The sequence below is a fragment of the Oncorhynchus tshawytscha genome, linkage group LG02, assembly GCF_018296145.1.
Source record: "Oncorhynchus tshawytscha isolate Ot180627B linkage group LG02, Otsh_v2.0, whole genome shotgun sequence".
Taxonomy (NCBI): domain Eukaryota; kingdom Metazoa; phylum Chordata; class Actinopteri; order Salmoniformes; family Salmonidae; genus Oncorhynchus; species Oncorhynchus tshawytscha.
Window position 1 is genome coordinate 72,334,785 of NC_056430.1, and position 26,056 is coordinate 72,360,840.

Sequence of the window (26,056 nt, forward strand, 5' to 3'; positions counted from 1 at the left end):
CAAGGCGGGGTGTCTGCTTTGTTGTTTCAACTAAGGATTCCAACATTAAGAATGGACAGGAAACACGGGTCACAATGGAAGCAGGACTTTTATTAACTTTGTAGTAGATGGCACAGCAAGGTAGATCCCCCAAACATCCACCTTGACTCACAGCAAAAGGACTGTGTGTGTGTGTGTGTGTGTGTGTGTGTGTGTGTGTCTGTTCATGGGTTTCTTCTGAATACCAATAAAGTAACAGTATGTAAAATTCTTGTGTACGTTGTCAACTATATTGAATTCTACATGTCCATATTAGTGTGAAGAGTTAAGTGGTACTCTCAAGTATGTTTATCGTTCATCACTGTTTGTGTATAAATCATAGTTGTACACACTATATGCGCTCCCCCATATGAAACCGATCTTTGATCCATGTTGGAACCCAGAAAATGACAACAGCATCAACATTGTCAATCATAATGATGATAGAAAAAACAGAACAGCATTTCTAAAATAAAATAATGTTTAAATGGGTAGAACTTCCATCTCCCTCTACTAACCCCATCCCAATATCCAATTATTACATGAAATAAAGTGTTGCTCCCAGTCCAACCTCCTTCCTTTCATTCAAGGTCTTTCCCATTCATCCCATTCGAAAGCTCCACCAACTATCTCTGCATGCTCCCATCCTGATTTCCTTGTCTCAATTTTTTCTCTCCGCCCAATTTATGTCGCACTTCAACATGAATGAACACACATACTCACTCACCACCCTCCTGGAAACTTCCAGCCAGTCCCAATTCTCTCCCTCCCACCTGGCCATAAACCTTTGATGATTGCGGATGTGAAAGGTCTGGATAGTTATAAGCAGTGTAGCTTCCACCATATTGCTTCCATCTTATAGATCTGCAAACATCTAAGGGTTATGGCTCAGGTGAAGGGGTAAGGAGCCCATTAGAATGGGCTGTTGCGCCATCTTTCTAAACCCCCCCTGCTCTAACATGACCTCGGATGTCCCCCTCTGTATCATATCTCCCCCGACTCCCTCTCCCCATCTGAGCTGGAACGTCTATCCCTCTCTAGCGACAGAGATCTCTCTCTTTCTCTCCCCCTGGCCATCATCTCTGGAGAGGTGGATCTCTCCCGGTCTTCCCTCGTCATGGGCTCAGGCCTGTCGTCTTGCTCCCGGGAGCGGGGTGGTCCCTCTCCTCCACTCTCCCTCCATCTCTCCTGGGAAGGGGAGCGCCCTGAGGGTGAACGCCCAGATGGAGAGCGCTGAGATGGTGAGCGGGGTTCTCTGTCTCGGGTGTGTGAGGATCTGTCCCTGGAAGACCTGGGTAGAAGGAAACAGATCAGGAATTGGTAAAAGATCAAGCACCCGATGATAGACAAACAAAATTAAACCCAGACAAACTGTTTGGAAAGAGCTGGTTCGTAGGGTTCATTAGGGCACACACAGTATAGCAAAACATTTTACAATGTAAAAACTGGCAAAACCAGGCAACCTGGTAAAATTAAGGTAAAATAAAAAGGTAGTTGTACCTCCCTGTTTTAATCTAGTTGCTGCCTGATTTTAGTGACATAAGGGCTATGTGGGTCGTGTTCATTAGGGCACAAGGTCCGTAGAAAAACATTTTTCAACGGAAAGAAAACATCCAAGTTTTTTGTTGTTCAGGCAACCTGGTAAAATAAAAAAGGTAGTAGTACCTCCTGATTTCATTCAGTTCTAGTTCTAGTTGGTGCTTGATTTTAGTGACATAAGGGCTATCTGCCATTTTCTAAGTATCACATCAGGGTTCCTGTCTGTCTGTTGGGCCTCACCTCTTCCTCTTGCTCCTGTGAGAGTGTGAGCGCGAGCGATGCCCATCTTTGTGTCTATGCTTACGCTCCCTTTCCCTGTCCCGCTCTCCTCCTCCCTCCTCCCGGGGACGAGAGGAGCGGTGTCGTCTCGAGCGATGGGAGGATGAGCTGCCTCCCTCCCTGTATCGTTCACTGCTTCTTGATCTTGTCCTGTGAAAAAATACATCAAAGTGTATTGTTAAAATACAAGAGAACGAGCATTTAGAAGCATTTGTTTGATGTCAGATTTAGCTCACCTCCGGCGATCTCTCTCCCCTCGCTCTCTTTCTCTCTCCCTCTCCCGTACACGTTCAGTTTCGCGCTCCCTCTCCTTTTCCCTCTCCTTTTCCCTCTCCCGTTCTCGCTCCAGCTCCCACTCCTTTGCTCTCTCTTCCTCCTTTTCACGCTCCTCCCTTCTTCTCAGACGCAATCCTTCTTGCTTATCCATAACGGCTTTCTGTAGCAGAAAAAAAAACATGTAACTAAGTACACAAATCCATCGCAACAACTGTGCTCAGACAGCTCAGGTTTTACACTTCCTGAAAAGCAAGGTAAACGTCATAAATAGTGATATCCTACTCGGTTCTGACTACTGATATGGTGTGTCTCACCCGTAGCCTGTCCAGCTTCTCCCGGATCTCAATGAATCCCAGATGCAATTTGCCTCCGAAGTGGTCAGCCAGGCGGCGGTCATTGTCATGGAGACCTAGGTAGGCGGAGCACACCTCGCACACCCGGAGCTTCTGCTGCTGGAAGCTGGACGCCGGCATCGAGTTCCTGTATACGTCCTGGGAGAAAGCAACAGTAAACCAGACTGACGTTAGAACTAGGACACTACAAAGTTCTTAGTGCGTATGTTGCGGTGTTGAAGACTAACGTTAATTAGGACATAGTACACAAATGCCTGACCCACTTTCAAATGACTGATATTCACTGACTTTTGGGATTATTTTGAGTGCACATGTGAAATTCCTCTTATACCTGGTGGTTAAACATTAAGAGGACTTGCTGAAACAGGTTTGTATATACATACAAATACACATATATAAAAATGTTTTAACAAGTTCATCTTTATTTAATCACAGTACAATTCCTAGCTCCTATGATTGGTTGTGACCACAACCATCCTTGACCCCCTGCCAACTGACCTCTGCCTCCTTCTTCATTGTGCGAGTCTTCTCCACCTTCTCCAGGACCTCCTGTGCCTCTTCCACATTGCCCTCGCCCCCCAGCTGCTCTGCCCGAGCCAGCAGCTTACCGATCTCCTCGTTCAGCTCGTGGACCCGCTCAGCCTGTTGATACCAGAGAGAAAGGGTTAGAATTATGACACGGTGACAACCAGAGCAACAAGAACCCCATTTTAATTACAGTTTCTTATACACGGTTGAAATGTCATTTTCTGAAATTAATCAGATACATTCATCTAGAAAAACCAGGAGAACAACACATACCATGGAACTGGATTCCAACTATAGTGTCAATTCACCTAATGAGCATGTGGGGAACTATCTAAGTAAGACAAACAACAAGGGTCGGTCACCTTGGCGGCAACCTCAGCGCTGATCTCATCCTGCGTCTCAGCCAGTCTCTTTTTTGCTAACTCAGTCCTGCGGTCACAGTCAGCGATGAATGACTGAAGGTGCTCAGCAGCCTGCGGTGACAGGGGATGACGAGGAGAGTTTAAAGTCGCCAGATTAGAGAAAAAGCATCAATAGATATTACATGGAGACAAAACAGAAGAAAAGAAAAAGGGAGAGAGAAAGAGACAATCCATTGATCAACAGATCACATGGAGTTTGCATGCAGAGGAAACGTGTGTGTATGTGTGGTAAACATGTATACTAGGTAGGTGACAGTCCAATGTGACTCACATCAAGCTCAAAAAAGTACTCCTGTTGCTTGGATGCGATCTCGAAGTCAGCCCTGAGGGCCAGGTCGTGGACCTTCACACACTCTCCCAGGTCCATTCTCTATACGACGACAAGAAACATCCATTAAATCATTCACTCAATGCTGTACCCAAGTCCTGTACTCTGGAGTGCAATTGACATTGTGTTCTATAAAACACTACTACACACAACCATTGTGACAAAGACAGTTTCTCACAAACTAGGGGTCATGAGATAACTCCAAAATACAATAAATACATTGTGCTTGGTTCATAGAACTGGGGTTACGTCAGTAAACTTCGTAGCCGCTAGATGTGATTGTAATAAACAGCGGTTACTGTTTTCTTCCTACAAAATGTGGATCTATCTTTAGAACCGTTTAAGCTACGAAATATTATGATCCCATCACTGAAAGATAAGACTCTCAGGAACACGTGCGCTTCTGTCGTTTCCCTCTACAATGGCAGGACACAATAGAACAGAGTGGACAAGACCAGGCACTAAATCAATGAAGATGTTATTTTCTACACAGAAGAGCATAAAAAAATATTGCCTGGTGATCTTCTGAACTTCCCAATACTTCAAACTTTACTTTCTTCAGATTGAAATACTGATTTGTAATAGACTGTCTAAGCCCCAAAGAATTACAAATGTATATATCCAAATATGGTCACGGGCCAAAAAAGTTTGGGATCCCCTGGACTAAGTAAGATGTCATGTACTCACAGTGCCGGAGAGAATGTCGTGAGGACAGGAGTCCAGCAAATGACTCTTGCAGACCCGCTCATCTGTAAATTTGATTCTCTGGCGCATGGTGTCCCCTACACGAAAATAAATCAGACAAGGGGAGAGAGTTAGTGAGCAGAGCAATGTCATGTCAATCGCAAGAAGCAATAGCTGTGTCCATACCAGACACCACCTTCCTATTATCCAAAATTGTGATTACGCTGGGTGCGGATGCCCATGTGGATCATTCATTCCTGAAACCAAAACTAGATTAGCTTGCTAAAGTTAAACTAGCTATCTGTCCAACGTTAGCTGTAGCCAGTCAGTATCATCTCGTGGGCCAACAATATCCCAGCTAGCAAACATCAACAATGTGACAAGGTCTGAAACTGAATGTATCTTGTGTTTACTTTACTGTGAACACAACAAGTAGTTAGCCGTCGTTAGCATTCAGCCATTTGTCCCCCAGGCTAAGGTAGCTTAGCTAGCTAACGTCAGATAGCATGATAACAACTAGTTAAAAACATTTCCTCTGAAACATCGAGCGACACTGAAACAATGTAGCTTGTCGTTTACTCACCATCTCTACTTGTGCCCATCAACTGGTCCAACATCGCTCGCATTTGCGCTTGAGCCGACATGTTTCTTGTTTATGTCACCGATACTACACGCCGATGGTGTTTGCTGCATGCAGCCTCGACCACAGGCCTCTGACGGCTCGTGGACGTCGAACAACTTTTCTCAGAGAACCTCAAGTTCTCGTCACGAATAGTTTGAAACGAACTAGCTCGCTAAAACCTTTTCTTGAGACCTTCCACCACCTTAACATTTATAATTATGAAGTTTGTAATACCAATTTACAATGTAAATATTAGGTAGCTAAACCTATTCCGAAATGTTTCCCGTCCCCGTTCGTCTCTCAACTCGAAGTATGGCGAGGGGACAGTATGCTGAGTGGCGGGCAGTGTAATTTCAATTTCGGATTATTGAGGTAAACCCGAAGGTTTTTAGGTAGTTGTGAGACCAACCACAGTCCCTTGTTAGACCGTAAATATCATAGACATATTCTAACGTATTTATTAAATCGGTGTCCTTTATTTTTTTACTTCCTCCTCTTTCCGAGCGCGCTCTGCCTCGAAGGAAATGCTGGTTGGTTGAACAGCACAAACTGCTGCAGTTCTCGCGCGCTGGTTGGCTGAATGGCACATAACGTCATTTTGATCGCTCTGTCGTCAGATATCGTACGCATTTCTATATTTTATATTTTATCTTTAAGAAAAAAGCGCTATAATAAATGTTAGTCAATGCTAGCGCAAGTACAACTGAGTACAAGTACAAGCGCAATTAAATTGTAGCATAGATGGCATATGAATGCACATCGGCCTAAACTGGACAGTGTGTGAGAAGCACATAATACAACAAGTCTGGAATTATCTATTCTATATATGACTGTTCATACATTGTGATTTACATGTATTAATTAATATCTTGTTGTTTAATCTTTGCTGTCGTCATAAAATGCATTTGGCATTCGGCCAACACCAAGGATAGACATACGCCCTGAACCCACCCATAACATTGCTGTCCCGCCCACCCCAAACTGGAAAAATGTCGACAGCTGTCTTGTGGCTCTCACGGAACCTCGTATCGAGGAATACGGGGGTAGTAAGCCGTAACATCGTCTTGAAACCGTCTAACACAGCGAGACTGAACCAATGTCGAAATGTGGTATCAACAGCAAATGGCGGTGTTCAACCGAAGCCGGATAAAGTGAGTTTCCATGCATGGTCAAGTCGGTTCGTAAGCAGGCTGGGTAACCCTACACATAATGTGGGAGGTTCCTGAATCTTGGAGGAGATTGACAGCAGTCTTTGCCAATCACATTTTAAGGAATTTGGAGAGACAGCTACGGGAGCCAATGAACTTGTGTATATTTGATACGGAAGTAATTTGTCATTATTTTAGCCACTTTTCGTCGAAAAATTATACTATTAAGCTAATATATACATGTTTTATGTAATAAAGTATTGGTTTACACAGAATATACCAGTGTAACATTAACACAACTATAAATACCATGGGGTATTGGAGTGTCCATTTTTAGGTCAACGACCATATCAATTGATTTAGCCTGTTTGTGGGATATAAAACATTTCAGATCCATAATTTATTGTATTATGAGTATGGGGGGGGGGGGCTCGACCCCAGGCGAAGGGTCCCCCCACAACACCCTAGGTCCCGGCGGCCACGGCCGGACAGCATTGATGCGCCTAGGGGAGGGATCTCCTCTGGGCCCCGAAGGACGGGACAATGATTGATTCAGGAGAGCAGGAGGAGGCGACTCACCCCGCTCCTGTACAATGGACCGAAGACAGCTTTTTAACAGAGACTTTTTAACATGTTTCTCATGTCTTAAAAATGTTTTACCTTTGTTAAATCATTTGTACACATTTTAAATGGCTTTACAGATTTTATGTTTTTACAATGAAAAGTACTTTTATTCATGGTTGTTCCTATTGGTTTTAACAACATGTACTTTTTAACAAATTCAAATGTAACATTCAATTGCTGTGTTTCATGCTTTTATGCCGTTTTTATGTGTAAAAATGATGTACAAAATATATATGAGCTGTTTTAAAGGAATTGTGATACTAAAACTTTTCTAAAAGAAAAATTTTGTATGGCACCCTGAGAATCTGCATTTATTATGTGAATCAAGGAAATTGTTGAGGATTTATGCATTCTGAAAAATCCCATGTTATCTTATCTGAGGCTTTGAACCATATACGGTGTATTTTGCTTGATGTGGTCATGTTTCTGTTATGATATTAGCGGTTTTAGTTAATGTAACCTTTTTTCAGATTGTAGATATTCTGAATTTCTTTCTTTCGCCCCTATCACCTAGATATCCTTCGGCCTTATCCGCATGACTGCTGTCGTGATTCCCTTCCTGTACGTGGGAACTCTGATCAGCAAGAACTTTGCGGCTCTACTTGAGGAGCATGACATCTTCGTCCCCGAGGATGATGACGATGACGACTGAACCTAGGTCAGTGATGAGAAGAGATGTATTGATACAGCTATTGATGTATAAAAGGCTAATAACATTACTAGTCCCAGGGTGACACATAGGCTACCCTAAACTAAAACATCTCTTTCATATACTATTGTCCCTAACAGTAGTTTAGAGTGCATGCGTGCAACATCTTATTTACATAATGGTATGTACCTAAGCCAAACAGTCATGTTGGAACATGTTGAAATGGTACCAATGATTATCTAAAAGAGAATGAAGATAAATAATACAACTGTGAGAATTAAAGACCATTGACATTGCTTGCATTTTCATTCCTTCCCAGGGTGCTTTGCAATAATGATGGCATGCCACGCCACTATGAGGAAGGAGAGAGAGATGCCCCCTACAGGAGAAGATTGCCCTCATCGTGATCCACCTCCCCATCGCCTTTTTTCTCTCTCTTTCCTCCCTTTTAGTCCCACTTTCACCTCCTTGCCACGGATTACTACATATTATTTGATATCATTGTGAGGTCACAGCACAGTCAGACTTCACTTTTGCATGTGTCTTATTATTTACTCAATAAAGAGTCTACGTGTGTAAAAAATAAATAATAAAAATAACAACACATTTGTTGGGGTATGTTCTTTGTTGTTATTTTGTGGCTGTCCCTGTCATTCTATAAAACATGCATTCTTTGGTCTTATAACTCCAACCACAGCCTAGCCTGGAATCCAGATTGATGTGCTCTATTTCAGCATGGTTTCACTTTGTTATATGTTGAAACAGCATATCAGTTTGGAGAATTCCAGGCTAACCACAGCCAGCCATAATGAAGAACAAACTATTGTATGGCTTCCTGGCTCTTCACAGCAGCTATCCAACTATCCATCCACCAACTCTATCTCTTCCTGCAGTGCTGCGTTCGCCAGTCTTGGGTGTCTCTTCCCCCTTCCTGCAGCGCTGCGTTGGCCAGTCTCAGTTGTCTCGACTCTCCTCTTGCAGCGCTGCGTTGGCCAGTCTCAGTTGTCTCGACTCCCCTCTTGCAGCGCTGCGTTGGCCAGTCTCAGGTGTCTCGACTCCCCTCTTGCAGTGCTGTGTTGGCCAGTCTCAGTTGTCTCGACTCCCCTCTTGCAGCGCTTGCGCTGCTCCCTCTTGTGCGTTGGCCAGTCTCAGTTGTCTCGACTCCCCTCTTGCAGCGCTGCGGTGTCTCGACTCCCCTCTTGCAGCGCTGCGTTGGCCAGTCTCAGTTGTCTCGACTCCCCTCTTGCAGCGCTGCGTTGGCCAGTCTCAGTTGTCTCGACTCCCCTCTTGCAGCGCTGCGTTAGCCAGTCTCAGGTGTCTCGACTCTCCTCTTGCAGCGCTGCGTTGGCCAGTCTCAGGTGCTCCCTGAGGTCCCTGATCTCCAGCTCACTGCGACCCTTCATGCCAATCAGCTCCACGTACACCTCTTTGTAGCGGTCACACAAACTCTGCTTCTCCTAGAGGGGGGTCATAGACCAACACAGAGGAGACCAGTAGAGTGACATTTCTTATCCACATTGTTTGTGTGTGTGTATGTAAACACGTATGGTGGTTGAATGGTTGGTCTGGAGTGGAACAGTAGAAATGCCATATGCAATTACCTTAGTGTTTGTGTTTATGGTGTGCTATCAGGATTTTGTGAGGGTTGATCATGTGGATACAGAATATACCAGTAGTACCGTAGTTAGAGACTGCACTTCATTCCTTAGACAGCCAATCTCCTTTTGTAGGTACTCAGCCTCAATCTCCTTTGCTCGTAGCAGCATCTGGAGGGCAACACAGATACATCATTTTAGTATTTTTGGTCATTTAGCATTTAGTGATGCAATACTCATCAATATGAAGATTATTCCATAATTTCTTCACCAGTATTGGGACAATGAATGAATAGTGCACCGATGTCACTGATGACCAGTACTAGTTGTTCTACATGGTTATTTTTAGGACCCCAGCAGCACGTCATTGAAGCAAGTTTTCAGGATTTTGAATGAATCTGGTCCAGCCAATAGATGGCAGCATCTGGAGGACAACATTACAGCATGACCAATCACCAATGGCTGGCACAAATCTACACACCAATCAATAGAGCAACTCCGATGTAAGCCTTGCTTCCAATCAGACCTAGTTTCAAATACTAATTCAGGAATTTCCATTACTTTTCGATACACTTCAAAACAAGTATTCAGATCATCATTATTTGAAAAAACAAGCAGTTGAATATTGAAATGTGTTTGGAAATACTCAAATACACTCCAATGCATAATGCATTTAACCCAGGTATTTGAAATATGTATTTGAAAATACTATCAAATACAAATAACCATTCAAATACTCAAATAGAAGTACTTGTTTTAGGCTGAGAATTTGAAAATAGTCATACACAGAAGAAGGCATTTAAATAACAAATGGTCAAATACAACATGTACTTGAATCCGGTTCTGCTTCCAATACAACTAATCAGAATGTCAAACTTTATTCTTACTTCCAATTCCGAGGGTCTGCGCTCACAGTTGCCAAGGGAGGCGTTTCCTGACCTCTGACCTGTGATGAAGTGGCGCATGTGGCTGATCTCCTCAGTCAGACGAGCCTGCAGTTCCTGAGACAAACATGAATAAGAAATAAAAAATACTTACTACTATTGCACTGTGTGACAGTATGGTACATTGCTTAAATTGATAATTAGAACATTCATTAGATAATTCATTTATTGTTAGTTAGTCTCATGACAGACTGCTCGCTCTCACTCTCTCTCTGCTCTCTTTCTTTCTCACTCTGCTCTCTCTGCCCCACTCTCTCCTTCTTCGTTCTCTCTCTGCTCTTTCTTTCTCCCTCTCTCCTCTCTCTCTGCTCTCTTTCTCTCGGCTCTCTCTCTCCCTCTTTCTGCTCTCTGACCTGGTTCTCTCTGCGGAGCTGTTCCATCTCTCTGTCCTTCCAGCTCAGCTCTGTTTCTCTGTCTCCTCCTCTCTGCTCGGCCCGGTTCAACTCCAGGCACTTCTGGGAATATCTCTCTGACAGAACGTCTAACTCACTGTGGAGGGCATCAGCCTGGGGCCTGTAGAGAACCAAGAACACATGTTTAACACACATGCATGTGGACATGTCCGCACAGATGCATGAATGCACAACCACACTGATACACAAGCACAGGGTGGATAGTTATCCCATTAAAGAAAATGTTCTCTTCCACATTCTTTTGGTGCCTTTCACTTTGATGTGTGGCTAAAGAGAATGGATCTCACGTCTGTCCTCTGTGCGTAGTATCCATATGGCCACCCCCTTCAGTCATCCTTCTGGCTTTCTCCACCTCCCTCTCCAGCTCCTCCCTGTGAGCCTCCTTCAGGGCCTCAACTGCTATAGAGCACAGAAGTGGCATAACATGACAAGGAAAATAGAAAACATTGAAGTGAAGAGGGGAGGGACAGGACACAGGAGGGTAGGAAACCTGTTCCACAACAAAAATTGCTTTATGACATCATCCCTATAAAAAGTGTAATTATTCACATAACACTCTACATGATATAACACAGTACTCCCAATAGGTCTCTCCTTCCCACCTTGTGCCGTGGCCTGGCTCTCCTCCTGCAGTAGGCTCTCTCTCTGTCTCTGCAGCTCTCGGACCTCCCTGGCGTGGCTTTCCTGGAGCTCCATCAGGGCCCTGCAGTGGGCCACCTCCGTGGCCTCCAGACGCTGGCCGCAGGGGGCCCAGGGGCCACACAGACTGTCCACCTCCATCCCCATCTCCACACGCTCCTTACGCAGACACTCCACCTGCTGCCTGAGTGATAGCGCCTGAGAGAGAGGGAGAGGAGCGGGGTCAAGAGGGGGATAGAGAGGGGAGGAAGATAGGGGAGAGATAGAAAGAGGGAGCAGGAAGAGGAAAGGGAAGAGGGTTGAGAGAGAGATGGAGAGAGAAAATAGTGGGAAAGAGGGGAGAAGGAAGTGGGAGACAGAGAGAGAGAGACAGAGACAGAGCGAGAGAGAGAGAGAAGGACACGTGAGAAGGGTGAGGAAAGATTCCCTAAATTATTCATTATGTATATTGAAAACATCCTCTCTGTTTCTATAATACCTTTACAAGACAGTTCTAAACCTTATGATAATTAAATGTTAAACACTCAAATGAACAAATAACTGTTTTACATCTACCTCCCTCTGTAGGACCGTTGCACTGGTCGTCTGAATCGTCTGATTAGGAATCGTCTGATTGGTCTGATTAGTCTGTGCACCAATCAGAGACAGCACGCTCATCTCCCTGAATGTTAGACTCTCGAACTCCACCCACTTATTGTTGACGTCCACGTCCATGGTGTGAGTGACAGGTACAGGTACGCTGGCTTTCTTCAGATCCAGAGAGTCCCATCTGCTGCCCATCTCTCTGAAGGGGATCGCCCCCTCAAACCATCTGTTCCTCTCCTCCAATCGCTTGGCTTGCTCTCTGTCCCAGCCCTCTCCTGCCTCTCTCTGACTGTCTGATGACATGTTGGGGGATGTGTCATCTAGATCCGGGGCCAAAGAGTCCATTTGACAAAGGTTGGAGGTGGAGATAGTGGTTTGAGGGTCAGAGTCTTCACAGGTGAGCACAGAGGGAGGCTGGCGAGACGACACAGGCTGAGAGTTTTCTCTTTCCTTGTCTGACCGTCTGTGATATAATAATGGGGACCATAGGAAAAGTGTTTCAGATATAGTTACATGGTCACATTTTTTACTCTTATTATTATTACATTTGTACTCTTAGTATATTATTACATTTGTCTAATTGTCCTCTTGCTGCCTCCAATTCCATTCATTATGTCGTAAAGTAATTATGTGCATTTCTGTTGTGATCTTAGGCCACACCAGTCCAAGTGCAGGACTTTATCTGCGTCTGAAATGGTACCCTATTCTATTCCCTGTGATGTGCATGAATTCGTTTGGACCAGGACTAATAGGAGTTTTGATCCAAAGTAGTGCAGTAAATAGGGAATAGGGTGCCATTTCAGACACAGTGCCACTTCAGACACACTTCCATTTCAGAAACAATGTCCTGCACTTAGACTGGTGTGGCCTAAGATCACAACAGAAATGCACATAATTACTTTACGACATAATGAATGGAATGCAATTTCAGACACAGCGTCATTTCAGACACAGCGTCATTTCAGACACAGTGCCATTTCAGACACAGCGTCATTTCAGACACAGTGCAATTTCAGACACACTGCCATTTCAGACCCAGTCAATAGAAAGACTCACGGTGTGATGTCTGAAGAGTGTCTGAGTTGGATAGTCCGTCTCAGCACATTAACCCACTTCCTCCTGATCCTGGAGGTCGAGGCTGACAGAGTGAACACTACTTTCTTTGTCTGGTTGAGATTAAGAGATAAAGAACAGAGAAAAGCCACGACTGAGGGGTTACAAACAGGAAGGAACTAAAGCATATTGACACCTAGACTGCATCCGAAATGACACCCTATACGATATATAATGCACTACTATATGGGCCCTGGTCAAAAGTAGTGCATTATTTATGGATGGACTAGAATACCATTTCAGATGCAGCCCAATACTGTAGTAATAGTAGTAGTAGTAGTAGTAGTAGTAGTAGTAGTATTAACAGTAGTAGTAGTAGTAGTATTAGCAGTAGTAGTAGTAGTAGCAGGAGTAGTAGCAGTGGTTGTAGCAGTAGCAGCAGTAGTAGTAGAAGTAGTAGTAGTAGCAGCAGTAGTAGTAGTAGTTCTAGCAGTAGTAGTAGTGGTAGTAGTAGTAGTAGTGGTAGCTAGTAGTAGTAGCAGCAGTAGTAGCAGTAGTAGTAATATTAGTGGTAATAGTAGTAGTAGTAGTGGTAGTAGTAGCCAGGAGTAATAGTAGTAGTAGTAGTAGTAGTAGTAGCAGTAGCAACAGTAGTAGTAGTAGTATTAGTAGTAGTAGTAGCAGTAGCCAGCAGTAGTAGTAGTAGTAGTTGTTGTTGCAGTAGTAGTAGGAGTAGTATTAGTGGTAGTAGTAGTAGTAGCCAGTAGTAGTAGCCAGTAGTAGTAGTGGTAGTAGGTAGTAGTAGCCATTAGCAGTAGTAGTAGTAGTAGCAGTAGCAGCAGTAGTAGTTGTAGTAGTATTAGTGATAGTAGTAGTAGTAGTAGTAGTAGTAGTAGCAGCAGCAGTAGTAGTAGTAGTAGTAGCAGTAGCAGGAGTAGTAGCAGTAGAAGTATTAGTAGTAGTAGTAGTAGTAGCCAGTACTAGTAGTAGTAGTAGAAGTAGTAGCATTAGTAGTAGTAGTAGTAGTGGTAGTAGTAGTAGTAGTAGTAGTAGTTTTAGTGGTAGTAGTAGCCATTAGTAGTAGTAGTAGTAGTAGTAGTAGTAGTAGTAGCAGCAGTAGTGGTAGTAGTAGTCGTAGTAGTAGCAGTAGCAGTAGTAGCCAGTAGTAGTAGTAGTAGTATTAGCCAGTAGTAGTAGTAGTAGTAGCCAGTAGTAGTAGTAGTAGTAGTAGTAGTAGTAGTAGTAGTAGTATTACATGTAGCAGTAGTAGCAGTAGTAATTGTAGTAGTAGTAGTAGTAGTAGCCAGTATTATTAGTAGTAGAAGCAGTAGCAGTAGCAGCAGTAATAGTAGTAGTAGCCAGTAGTAGTAGTAGTTGTAGCATAGTAGTAGTACATGTAGCAGCAGTAGTAGTTGTAGTAGTATTAGTGATAGCAGTAGTAGTAGTAGTATTACATGTAGCAGTAGCAGCAGTAGTAGTTGTAGTAGTATTAGTGATAGTAGTAGTAGTAGTAGTAGTAGCAGCAGCAGTAGTAGTAGTAGTAGCAGGAATAGTAGTAGTAGTAGTAGTAGTAGCAGCAGTAGTAGTAGTAGCAGTATTAGTAATAGTAGTAGTAGTAGCAGCAGCAGTAGCAGTAGCAGTAGCAGTAGCAGGAGTAGTAGCAGTAGTAGTAGTAGTAGTAGTAGTGGTAGTAGCAGTAGCAGCAGCAGAAGTAGCCAGTAGTAGTAGTAGTAGTAGTAGTAGCAGTGATAGTAGTAGTAGTAGTAGTAGCAGTATTAGTAATAGTAGTAGTAGTAGCAGCAGCAGTAGTAGCAGTAGCAGTAGTAGTAGCAGGAGTAGTAGCAGTAGTAGTAGTAGTAGTGCAGATTTAAGATCTTCATTTGATCAACTCTTTTGTTGTTGAGAATTTTCCTGCACAAGAGGAAACGTAAACTTGTAGTCTAGTCAAGGTTTCAAAAGGCTTCTAAAGTTTGTAATATCCACTTTAAAATGCCAAGCTTGTTTCAACCCCTACAAATTTTTTTTAAATTAATTATAATCCACACAATAATTATAATTAATAATTTCCTTTTGCTGCGGGACTATTGTCCTGCTGTAGAAAACTGGCTCAAATTAGGGTACGGCATCTGTAGTAGTAGCAGCAGTAGAAATAGAAGTAGTAGCAGCAGCAGTAGTAGTAGTAGTATTAGTAGCAGTAGTGGCAGAAATAGTAGTAGTAGTAGTAGTAGTAGTAGTAGTATTAGTATTAGTATTGGTAGTAGATGTTCAATGAGAGAAAAACCAGGAAGAACACACATGTATCTGGAATCCATAGTTCTTCTCCACGTCAAAGTCTTGGACATTCATACAGGTCGTCAGGTCTATCTCTCCATCCAGGTCATCTGACTACAACAGACATGGAGGAACTGGCGTGATACAGACTCAGAAATACTTCAATGGGTATATAATTGGGGAACTGATATTGCAGATATAGGAAATGGCGTCACCTCCTCAGCCTCAGAGTCCATGTAGAAACTCAGTGCAGCGTCCCTCATCACAAACCAGTGTCTCCTCCACTGTTAGAAACAGAAGCCGAACAGACTCAGTCAAACCAGTGTCTCCTCCACTGTTAGAAACAGAAGCCGAACAGACTCAGTCAAACCAGTCACCCTTCAAAATATTCAAAACACTGCTATTGTTTTGAATGAATTTGTTCCAGTTTGTTCTAACACATGGTGACGTGTGTCATTTGCAGTGTTACCTCCCCATATTCATCCAGTTTTGACATCCAGCCCTTTAGGTCAGACTGTGTTTGAGTACTTTCAGGTAGAACTCTCTGCCATGGTTTAGAAGATCTGAGGCCCTTTCTAGTTTGATTGTCTGACCTCTGTAACAAATGGATTATATGAATAATGGTTATATGATGGTACTTACAGTATGAGTGACTTAATGGTAGACCTGTTTTAAAGTACTCGAAGGTATCAAGCGTATCACCTGTGGCTGAAGATCAGTTGTGGACTGGGTTCGGGACAGTCGTCCATCCTCTGAGTCGCAATATTTCTCCTTCTCTTTCTCCCTCCTGTCTCTCCCCCTCTCTCTGCCTCTCCCTCTCTCATCAGACTCAACCCTCGTACTGCAGCTATCAGATTCCTCTACATACCTACAATAGAAGAAAAGTTAGAGAAATAGAGACCAAGAGAGAGACAATGAGAAAAAATCCTGACCCAATAAACTGTACATCCAGTAGGCCCTTACAATACGCTGTACATCCAGTAGGCCCTTACAATATGCTGTTCCTGCAGTAGGCCCTTACAATATGCTGTACCTGCAGTAGGTCCTTACAATATGCATAGCAATTTATCAAGCTTCCTCTGCCCTCCCTCCTCCCTCTCTCTCTATAATGTCCCTCCTGTCGCCTCTCCAGTCTCCCCACTCACCTGGGTGTCCTGTGCCTCTGGTCCCTACATGGGCTGGGGCTCTGGGTCCTCCTCCTCGGGCCCAGTAGCACCTCCGCCCCCTCTCCCTCTGACCCCAGGTCAAGTCTGGGGATGTCGGCCAGAATGACGTAGTCCTCTATGGTCATCCCCTGGGAGTCCACTAAGGCGGTTCTCTTGGGCTCCTCTCGGGTCAACAGGTACTCCAGGCCCCGCCTTATATTACTCTTGCTCCTGTCACTGATTGGTCTGTCATTCATTTCCACGGTCGCAGCGTAGGGTTTCAACGAATTGGCAAGCAGCTGGGAGTCGATGCCTAGTCGTGGTGGGGAGGAGCTACAAGAGAGGGCAGGGCTTAGAAGCGAGTGGGAGGAGCCACACCAGGAGCCTGGAGGGAGGCTGGGGTTGGTTTTAGGGGGGTGCATCTCTGTCCGTTCCTCTCTAGCGACCCTTTCTGGTCTCCTTGAGTAGCTATGTGCTGTGTCAGGTCTGGTGTCGCTATGCTTGGTTTCTGTTTGGGGTGAATGGCTGTGTGTACCATAGCCACTTATAGGGGGAGAGCATTCCCAACTATCATGACTGTGAGTGGTTGGAGAAGGGTTTTTATCTGTTCTGGGCCGGGGGCTTCGAGACCCTTCGTAGGAGTTTGGCTGCAAGGCTGGAGAGTCACGTCGGGAGATGGAGTCAAGATTTTTGTACAGTTTTTCAGAGTCCAAACTGTGACTGTTTGAGTTGTGGGAGGGACGTCTTGACTCCCTTGACTCTCTTGACTCTCTTGTCTCTCTTGATCCTCTTGGCTCTCTTGACTCTCTTGACTCTCTTGGCTCTCTTGATCCTCTTGACTCTCTTGGCTCTCTTGACTCTCTTGGCTCTCTTGACTCTCTTGACTCTCTTGAATCTTGATCACGCCCATTGGCGTAATGCTCTGTTTTACCATTTCTTACGTGGGAGGAGTCAGTGTGTTTGTAGGAGGCCGTGTTTCGAGATGGGGAGGGGTGGCGAGACACGACAGAACCTCGTCTGTGAGAGGGACTGGACCGTCCTGACGGATGGCGAGACAAGGATCGAGATGAGTGAGACGGAGCGTGAGAAGGAGCGTGACTTTTGGAGTGGGAGCTTCTACATTGGGAGGATGCAGATTGAGATTCAGCAAGTTTACACCGGTTTGAGCATGGGGAGCGAGGGCTAGGAGACTGATCTTGAGAATCAGTGCCACCACGTCTGAAGTTGGAATGACAGGTGTATCTCTGCGGAGACTCACTCCTCCAGGTCTCCTGCTGGAACGTTTCATCGCTTCTCCTCTGGGAGGGAATTCCGAGATTCACGTTCCGGTAGGGGATGGAGGCTTTGGGTTCTGGGCTGTGGTTGTTGGGGAGCGGATGGCCCCTCTCATAGTGCCGGTAAGGCCGTTTGGATACACCCTCCAACTGAGCCTGGGGACCACCATCAAATAAGGCTTTCCTGTCCGGAGAGAAGTAGCCGTTTTCTCCTCTTGATCCTATAAGTGAGGAGCAGGGACATGGCATGGTAGATCATCCATTTGATTGAGCTTCACTCAAATGGAAAGCAAAGACACATTTAAATGTTTAACTGAAAAATGACAATAACATTTTGAATTCAAATAGAATTGAATTAAAATTGTAGCAGCAGTCCCAGACAAAATGTCTGTCTGTAATACTGTGAGCTGGTCTGACCTGAGGGTCGCCTGAACCTCTCCCGACCTCTCTCCTCCATCAGTGAGCTGCGTGGTGGTCTGTGGGGAGAGGAGTCCACCCGGGTCATCTCTGGCCCCGTCACACAGCAGCCTGCTGGGGTACTAGAGCCACTTCTCTCTGGGTCTGGCAGGAAGTCCCACAGGTCCTCCTGACTGCTGGGTGAAGATATAGAGGGAGGGCATGAGGGACATTGGTAGGGGTACACACTCTATGAGTTTGGCACAATGTACTGTAGAACTAGTTTAAGAGAAATCACCACCTGATTGTAGAATTTCATTCAAATATAATTTTTTCAACTGTTCATTAAAGTTTTAGAAATCACTTTAAGTATACCTTAATGTAGTGTTACTAAAATCAACTGCCAATGACACTCACACTCACCTGTGTACCGCATCAGAGTCACAGATATTGAATTCCCAGTCAGGGCTCGGAGTGTGAGTTAGGCTCTCCTGATAGGTCCAGACGCTCCTTGTGACATCACTGTAGCTGGTCACCTCCGACAGGAAGTCATGGTTGTCCTGATTCGTGGAACGGGACACATTTCGTCCAATCGTAAATAATTCAGAGAATGTTAAACTGGTCAATGGCTTTGTCAATTCAGCAAACCATCTGAGTTGTGTAAAAGTCACTTTTAAGGCTTGGTACACAAAGTATGTCATTCTGTTGTGTTTTCAGAAAGTTGCATAGTAACGTGAAAGTACAGTTGGAGACAAATCGAACAAATTCAAACATGCTGCCGTGTACAGGTATCTCTATGGCACGACAGTCATGACCTAGTGTGACCAATGACATTACAATGCTTAAAGAATAATTAAACGAATGTGTTGCAAGCACTCTCAAGGTCAATTCAACAAGCATGTGATAAAGCATCAACAAGTAAAGTAAACAAACTTCGGACAAAATGGCAGCCTGTGGAATAAATGAAAAGAAGCTAACTTTCCGTATAACTCATCACAGCAAAAACAAAATGCTAACTTCTTACTACACCTGCTTGCAGAGCTCCCTTGGACGTCCCTTTACAAATCTGCTGTTAAGACAGGCTGCAAGTGGCAACAACAACTTCCCCCCCCCCTCTCCTCCCCATCTACCTATCCTCTCTTCACCTTGTCTACCTGAGCTAATACATTAGGCCGGCAAGGACGACGGTAACACAACCTCTCCCTGGCCTTGCTCATCATTATTTCATTGGTCTGCTGCTCTTCCACAACCAGAATCCACCCATCCTCCTCTCAACCCTTTCTTGATCCCTCTTTCATTTCTTGCCCTCCCTACAACACACAAAAGCCTTTCTTCTCTTTTGACTTTTGATCTCCGTGTTGTGTTGTGAGCAGGCGTGGATTTCTATCTAGAATATTCTGTTATTTTGAAATGAAAGGATTATTCAAATGAAAATAAAGATTAGTAGAAGTGTACTTCTGGTTCAGGTTCATCCATAGAGCTGGTGTTGTGAATGTGGGTGCTTGTGTGCATGTGGTGTTTCAGCATATTAGATTACTCCAATGACAGTGAAGATTAGTAGAAGTGTATTTCTGGTACAGGTCCATCCTTAGAGTTCAGTTGAGTGGGCTGGTGTTGTGTGCGTGTGTGTGTGTGTGTGTGTGTGTGTGTGTGTGTGTGTGTGTGTGTGTGTGTGTGTGTGTGTGTGTGTGTGTGTGTGTGTGTGTGTGTGTGTGTGTGTGTGTGTGTGTGTGTGTGTGTGTGTGTGTGCATGTGCCTGCGTGTGTGTGTGTTGTGTGCTTGTGTGTGTGTGTGTGTGCTTGTGTGCAATGTGTTATGTGAGCGGATTAGATTACTATCTTTCCCTCAAGGGATGCAAATGAGCTTTTCATTAATTAATGATAGAATAATAATATAATCAAACGCCAACCTGTGTGTTCGTCAGTCCTCATCACACCTACAGTGTAGCTTATATTAGAATTACCCCGCTTGGTGGCTTTATTTGTGTTTATTGCATCATTATGTTGTTTAATATGCACCTTTGTATCGTTCAGAAATGGTTACTCCTCGTACTGCCACTTGAGAAGATAAAATGAATGTTTTTGGAAGTGTTTCAAACGTATACCACAATTTACTGTACAGCAAAGGTAATAATCCAGACCTTTTCCAAACCCAATAACCCTTAACAGTCATTAGCCGTGCATCGTCCATTTCCCTCAACACTAGCCCCTCCTGCCTGGCTCACCTGTGAGGTACTGTTCAGGTGCATGTGTCCCGGGCGCAGGCACGAACCACAGCGGGAGGGGTCAAAGGTGTTGGGTTGGAACTGGTGGCAGTAAAGGTTGTCAGCACAGAGCGGCATGATAGATCCTCAGATCAGGTGAACACCCCTATTTTACTCTGATGATACGGCCCAGTGCAATGATGCACTATTACAAAATCCACCTACACAAAGGTGGTACATCCTGATTAGAGGTGGGATAACCAATCAAACCATATACTGTATAGACAGCACATAGTAATGCAGTATGTCAAGAGTAACACTATTCAGATAGACTTAATTTGAGTCAGTTTACTACAGCAGGAAAATAATTCTGCAGCAACAGGAAATGTGAATTATTATGTGGATTATATTCATGGACAGTTTTGTAGTGGTTGATACATTTTTCCTTTGGGCAAATCTAGTCTGAAATGTCAAAGTGGAAATTACTAACTGATCAAATGAAGATTTGACATCTTTAGAATTGCATTCTGAAGCAGAATATGGACCACATCGGTCAATTGCACGCATTGACCTGTAGCGGTCTTTACACTGTAATGTAATTCAATAAAATGCTTCAGGTGTTTGTGTAACTTCATCTCATGGTTGTGGCCAAACAACATCCTCTGGGTCCCTTGAGGTGAAGCAACAATTACTTAAGACGGCGACTGAGTGAAACAAAAACCACTGCGGATGGTAGGCTATACCTTTACAGCGCTGTACAAAACTAGTTTGACACACAATACTAGAACCATAACACAGTAACCTACAGCCATTTAGTTCATAAACGAAACACAAAGACTCAAAAGCCCAATCTGTCTTTGCCATGCTGGTATTATGATATTAAAAACACTTCAAATGTATTTATAGAATTTTTAAATACCTTATTTAGTATTTAACTCCAAGTTCATTTTTATCTGCAAAGTAACCAGCACAGGTCATACACTTCATACTCTCAGAACTCATCCAAGTCTGGGTGAAACTGGCGTGGGTATAACTGCCATTGTGGCTCTGTCTTTTGTCATGTTAAACATCAACTGACTCTCATTGGAGCCAACATGGCCCACTGGCCCCCAAAGGTGTGTATCAGATGTCATCAGCTTTAGAGAGGGAAATATGCAACTGGCTCCACTGGATAGATGTCATGTGGTGGTGGGCCTGTTTTACAGATGGCTGCTCTGAGGGTTACAGGACAAGCGCGAGCGGTCACCTGTAAAACTCTGTTTACTAGAACAGGCACCGCATGACAGACATAGACTGGACCATAGAGAGGTCATCTTCTGGGGAACAAGAAATACATGTTGAATCTTGAGTTGGCATTCAAACTTGATTCAAATACAAGGTTAACCGATGAAAAACGAACCGTTTAAATTGTATAGTGAAAAAATAAACGTGGTGCGAAATAAGTCGAAACCATCGGACATATCTTTTTTTCAATGCCAGGTGGGTCCTTAATGTGGCAGGGCAGGTCGGCTAGTAGAGTATCTATGTCAAATCAAATCCAATCCAATTTTATTTGTCACATACACATGGTTAGCAGATGTTAATGCGAGTGTAGCGAAATGCTTGTGCTTTTAGTTCCAACAATGCAGTAATAACCAACAAGTAATCTAGCTAACAATTCCAAAACTACTACCTTATAGACACAAGTGTAAGGGGATAAAGAATATGTACATAAAGATATATGAGTGAGTGATGGTACAGAGTGGCATAGGCAAGATACAGTAGATGGTATTGAGTGCAGTATATACATATGGGATGAGTATGTAAACAAAATGGCATAGTTAAAGTGGCTAGTGATACATGTATTACATAAAGATGCAGTAGATGACATAGAGTACAGTATATACATATACAAATGAGATGAATAATGTAGGGTATGTAAACATTATATTAGGTAGCATTGTTTAAAGTGGCTAGTGATATATTTTACATAATTTCCCATCGATTCCCATTATTAAAGTGGCTGGAGTTGAGTCAGTGTGTTGGCAGCAGCCACTCAATGTTAGTGGTGGCTGTTTAACAGTCTGATGGCCTTGAGATAGAAGCTGTTTTTCAGTCTCTCGGTCCCAGCTTTGATGCACCTGTACTGACCTCGCCTTCTGGATGATAGCGGGGTGAACAGGCAGTGGCTCGGGTGGTTGTTGTCCTTGATGATCTTTATGGCCTTCCTGTGACATCGGGTGGTGTAGGTGTCCTGGAGGGCAGGTAGTTTGCCCCCGGTGATGCGTTGTGCAGACCTCACTACCCTCTGGAGAGCCTTACGGTTGTGGGCGGAGCAGTTGCCGTACCAGGTGGTGATACAGCCCGACAGGATGCTCTCGATTGTGCATCTGTAGAAGTTTGTGAGTGCTTTTGGTGACAAGCCGAATTTCTTCAGCCTACTGAGGTTGAAGAGGCGCTGCTGCGAGGAACTTAAAACTTACTACCCTCTCCACTGCTGTTCCATCAATGTGGATAGGGGGGTGTTCCCTCTGCTGTTTCCTGAAGTCCAAAATCATCTCCTTAGTTTTGTTGACGTTGAGTGTGAGGTTATTTTCCTGACACCACACTCCGAGGGCCCTCACCTCCTCCCTGTAGGCCGTCTCGTCGTTGTTGGTAATCAAGGCTACCACTGTTGTGTCGTCCGCAAACTTGATGATTGAGTTGGAGGCGTGCGTGGCCACGCAGTCGTGGGTGAACAGGGAGTACAGGAGAGGGCTCAGAACGCACCCTTGTGGGGCCCCAGTGTTGAGGATCAGCGGGGTGGAAATGTTGTTGCCTACCCTCACCACCTGGGGGCGGCCCGTCAGGAAGTCCAGTACCCAGTTGCACAGGGCGGGGTCGAGACCCAGGGTCTCGAGCTTGATGACGAGCTTGGAGGGCACTATGGTGTTAAATGCCGAGCTGTAGTCGATGAACAGCATTCTCACATAGGTATTCCTCTTGTCCAGATGGGTTAGGGCAGTGTGCAGTGTGGTTGAGATTGCATCGTCTGTGGACCTATTTGGGCGGTAAGCAAATTGGAGTGGGTCTAGGGTGTCAGGTAGGGTGGAGGTGATATGGTCCTTGACTAGTCTCTCAAAGCACTTCATGATGACGGAAGTGAGTGCTACGGGGCGGTAGTCGTTTAGCTCAGTTACCTTAGCTTTCTTGTGAACAGGAACAATGGTGGCCCTCTTGAAGCATGTGGGAACAACAGACTGGGATAGGGATTGATTGAATATGTCCGTAAACACACCAGCCAGCTGGTCTGCGCATGCTCTGAGGGCGCGGCTGGGGATGCCGTCTGGGCCTGCAGCCTTGCGAGGGTTGATACGTTTAAATGTTTTCCTCAAGTCGGCTGCAGTGAAGGAGAGTCCGCATGTTTTAGTTGCGGGCCGTGTCAGTGGCACTGTATTGTCCTCAAAGCAGGCAAAAAAGTTATTTAGTCTGCCTGGGAGCAAGACATCCTGGTCCGTGACTGGGCTGGTTTTCTTTTTGTAATCCGTGATTGACAGTAGACCCTGCCACATACCTCTTGTGTCTGAGCCGTTGAATTGAGATTCTACTTTGTCTCTATACTGACGCTTAGCTTGTTTGATTGCCTTGTGGAGGGAATAGTTACACTGTTTGTATTCGGTCATGTTTCCGGTCACCTTGCCCTGATTAAAAGCAGTGGTTCGGGCTTTCAGTTTCACGCGAATGCTGCCATCAATCCTCGGTTTCTGGTTTATAAATGTTACTACCCACCTGAGGAAATGAAAAGGAGTATGTACAGCATCTCGCCTCACATATGTAACCGCTCTAGGGGCCCTTTGTGTGTGTATAGAATATAATATCAGCTGTGCTATGCTGAAAACAGAGCTGTTTCCATAGATATACAGTCAATTGTATCTCTCGTCCACTGGGGGACAGCAGTGCCCAGAGAAGCCAGCAGAGGGGGCCAGAAGTGTCATCAGGATCGTACTGGGAGGCCAGGAAGCACACACAGGCACACATACGCATACAGGAGAACACAACACACACACACACATTGACAAAGACAGACTATTCCCACAGTCTCTTAGTGGATCATGTACTCTCACTTGTCATTCACGCTGCATGCTCAGCGTAGACTGTAGACTATAAAGGCTGTGTATTTATAGATGTACTGTATGTTTAAATAGGTGAAGTGAACACTGACTGCTCTGGATCCTGTAACAGGGCCCATTTATCACTGTGTGGAATAGTCTCAATTCAAGCTCAAATTAGCTGTACCAAAAGTTGCGTGTGATTAATTGTACTCTCAGATATTGTAGTTTTGAAAAGTTTACCTGTAATACTCCTCTCAGAGAATATTAACCCCAAAAAATCTTTCAAATGAAATGTCACCCTCAGGATATTAATAACAGCATGTTTGGCAAGAAAATGTTGCAGGGAGTTATTTCTGCCCAAATCCTTTTTCCGCTGAGCGTCCTAGTTGCATAGATACACTCTGTTGCTCAGGCGACAGTTGCCATGGTGAAAGGAGATTTAGTAACCATGGAAATATGATCGCCAAAGAAAAGTTCATCATCCCACCAACTTGAAGTTGGCATGACTGACTTCTATAAATGTAAATAGATTGTATTTTCATGAATGTATCTTAGTGATTCAACGTTCTTAAATATGCATATCTTTGGTAGTAGAATGACTCGTACAGGTCACACGCAAGGGTGAAATAGAACCAGATCATCAAAAGACAATATTGTAAGTACAGTATAAAAGTATTCAGAGAAAATGTCATTCTCCGAAATGACATTTCAAGCATCAACTTCCTTCAAGACTCTAAGGGGGTTAGGGGGTGGGGGTTCTACCAAGCTAACTGTCACGCACTGTCCTTAGTTATCTTTGTTTTCTTTATTATTTGGTTAGGTCAGGGTGTGACAAGGGTGGTTGGTTTAGTTTTTGTATTGTCTAGGGGGTTTTGTATTGTCTAGGGGTTTTGCTAGTCTAGGTGTTTATATGTCTATGGTTGCCTAGATTGGTTCTCAAACAGAGGCAGCTGTTTATCGTTGTCTCTGATTGGGAACCATATTTAGGTAGTCATATTCCTTGGTTATTTTGTGGGTTGTTATTCTATGTTTAGTTACCTGTTCTGCACTAGCCATATTGCTTCACGGTTTGTTTTGTTTAGTTCTGTTCAGTGTTCTTTCTTTATTAAAGAGTTATGTTTGTTCACCCCGCTACGCCTTGGTCTCCTCTTTATGACGACCGGGACACTAACAGATGGAATTGTTTAAACATGGTCATACCATGGATCATTTAGCTATTTGATTTGGAATTTTAGGACCCCTTTAGGTACAGTGGGGCAAAAAAGTATTTAGTCAGCCACCAATTGTGCAAGTTCTCAAGGCTTGTAATTTTCATCATAGGTACACTTCAACTAAGACAGACAAAATGAGGGGAAAAAATCCAGAAAATCACATTGTAGGATTTTTTATGAATTTATTTGCAAATTATGGTGGAAAATAAGTATTTGGTCAATAACAAACAAGCAAGATTTCTGGCTCTCACAGACCTGTAAATTCTTCTTTAAGAGGCTTTTTTAAACTTTTTTTAAATTTTTTTAACTTTTTGGTAAAAACTCAACTCGTCGTGTTTGGAGAACAAAGAATGCTGAGTTGCATCCAAAGAACACCATACCTACTGTGAAGCATGGGGGTGGAAACATCATGCTTTGGAGCTGTTTTTCTGCAAAGGGACCAGGACGACTGATCCATGTAAAGGGAAGAATGAATGGGGCCATGTATCGTGAGATTTTGAGTGAAAACCTCCTTCCATCAGCAAGGGCATTGAAGATGAAACGTGGCTAGGTCTTTCAGCATGACAATGATCCCAAACACACCGCTCGGGCAACGAAGGAGTGGCTTCGTAAGAAGCATTTCAAGGTCCTGGAGTGGCCTAGCCAGTCTCCAGATCTCAACCCCATAGAAAATCTTTGGAGGGAGTTGAAAGTCCGTGTTGCCCAGCAACAGCCCCAAAACATCACTGCTCTAGAGGAGATCTGCATGGAGGAATGGGCCAAAATACCAGCAACAGTGTGTGAAAAC

The 26,056-nt window shown here is 44.1% G+C and overlaps 2 protein-coding genes and 2 long non-coding RNA genes across 4 annotated transcripts; 1 reads left to right on the forward strand and 3 right to left on the reverse strand.

Moving 5' to 3' along the window:
- Positions 1 to 69: 69 nt before the first annotated feature.
- Positions 70 to 5,582, reverse strand: zgc:158803 (LUC7 domain-containing protein). Its single transcript, XM_024439723.2, has 9 exons — positions 5,011 to 5,582; positions 4,431 to 4,525; positions 3,687 to 3,785; positions 3,356 to 3,466; positions 2,964 to 3,107; positions 2,427 to 2,603; positions 2,073 to 2,272; positions 1,798 to 1,986; positions 70 to 1,309 (listed from the first exon to the last, which is right to left on the reverse strand). Exons 1-9 carry the CDS (start codon positions 5,069 to 5,071, stop codon positions 1,003 to 1,005), a joined length of 1,383 nt encoding a protein of 460 aa, XP_024295491.1. The 5' UTR covers positions 5,072 to 5,582; the 3' UTR covers positions 70 to 1,002.
- A 407-nt stretch (positions 5,583 to 5,989) lies between these two features.
- On the forward strand, positions 5,990 to 8,079 carry LOC121840467. The gene is made up of 3 exons (XR_006079662.1): positions 5,990 to 6,200; positions 7,336 to 7,479; positions 7,790 to 8,079. It is a non-coding gene; the product is annotated as an uncharacterized LOC121840467 (long non-coding RNA).
- Positions 8,080 to 8,662: 583 nt separating this feature from the next.
- Positions 8,663 to 12,257, reverse strand: LOC121840684 (TRIO and F-actin-binding protein-like). Its single transcript, XM_042305459.1, has 8 exons — positions 12,217 to 12,257; positions 11,617 to 12,109; positions 11,025 to 11,259; positions 10,710 to 10,821; positions 10,363 to 10,522; positions 9,953 to 10,066; positions 9,150 to 9,236; positions 8,663 to 8,927 (listed from the first exon to the last, which is right to left on the reverse strand). The coding sequence occupies exons 1-8, from the start codon at positions 12,255 to 12,257 to the stop codon at positions 8,781 to 8,783; spliced, it is 1,389 nt and encodes a 462-aa protein (XP_042161393.1). The 3' UTR covers positions 8,663 to 8,780.
- Positions 12,258 to 15,005: 2,748 nt separating this feature from the next.
- LOC121840792 lies at positions 15,006 to 15,832 on the reverse strand. Its single transcript, XR_006079932.1, has 4 exons — positions 15,673 to 15,832; positions 15,440 to 15,565; positions 15,186 to 15,254; positions 15,006 to 15,084 (listed from the first exon to the last, which is right to left on the reverse strand). It is a non-coding gene; the product is annotated as an uncharacterized LOC121840792 (long non-coding RNA).
- Between the last annotated feature and the right edge of the window lie 10,224 nt (positions 15,833 to 26,056).

What these genes read in the sequence shown, in the direction of transcription:
- LOC121840684 (XM_042305459.1), bottom strand. Translation starts at nt 12,257, where the DNA reads ATGAATGGAATTGGAGGCAGCAAGAGGACAATTAGACAAAT. An exon ending in AAGAGGACAATTAGACAAAT is followed by an intron (nt 12,110 to 12,216) that starts GTAATAATATAC and finishes ATTATATCACAG; the next exon opens with ACGGTCAGACAAGGAAAGAG. An exon ending in AAGTGCAGTCTCTAACTACG is followed by an intron (nt 8,928 to 9,149) that starts GTACTACTGGTA and finishes ACCCCCCTCTAG; the next exon opens with GAGAAGCAGAGTTTGTGTGA.
- zgc:158803 (XM_024439723.2), bottom strand. Translation starts at nt 5,071, where the DNA reads ATGTCGGCTCAAGCGCAAATGCGAGCGATGTTGGACCAGTTGATGGGC. An exon ending in AGTACTTTTTTGAGCTTGAT is followed by an intron (nt 3,467 to 3,686) that starts GTGAGTCACATT and finishes CTGTCACCGCAG; the next exon opens with GCTGCTGAGCACCTTCAGTC. An exon ending in CACAGGAGCAAGAGGAAGAG is followed by an intron (nt 1,310 to 1,797) that starts GTGAGGCCCAAC and finishes CCTTCTACCCAG; the next exon opens with GTCTTCCAGGGACAGATCCT.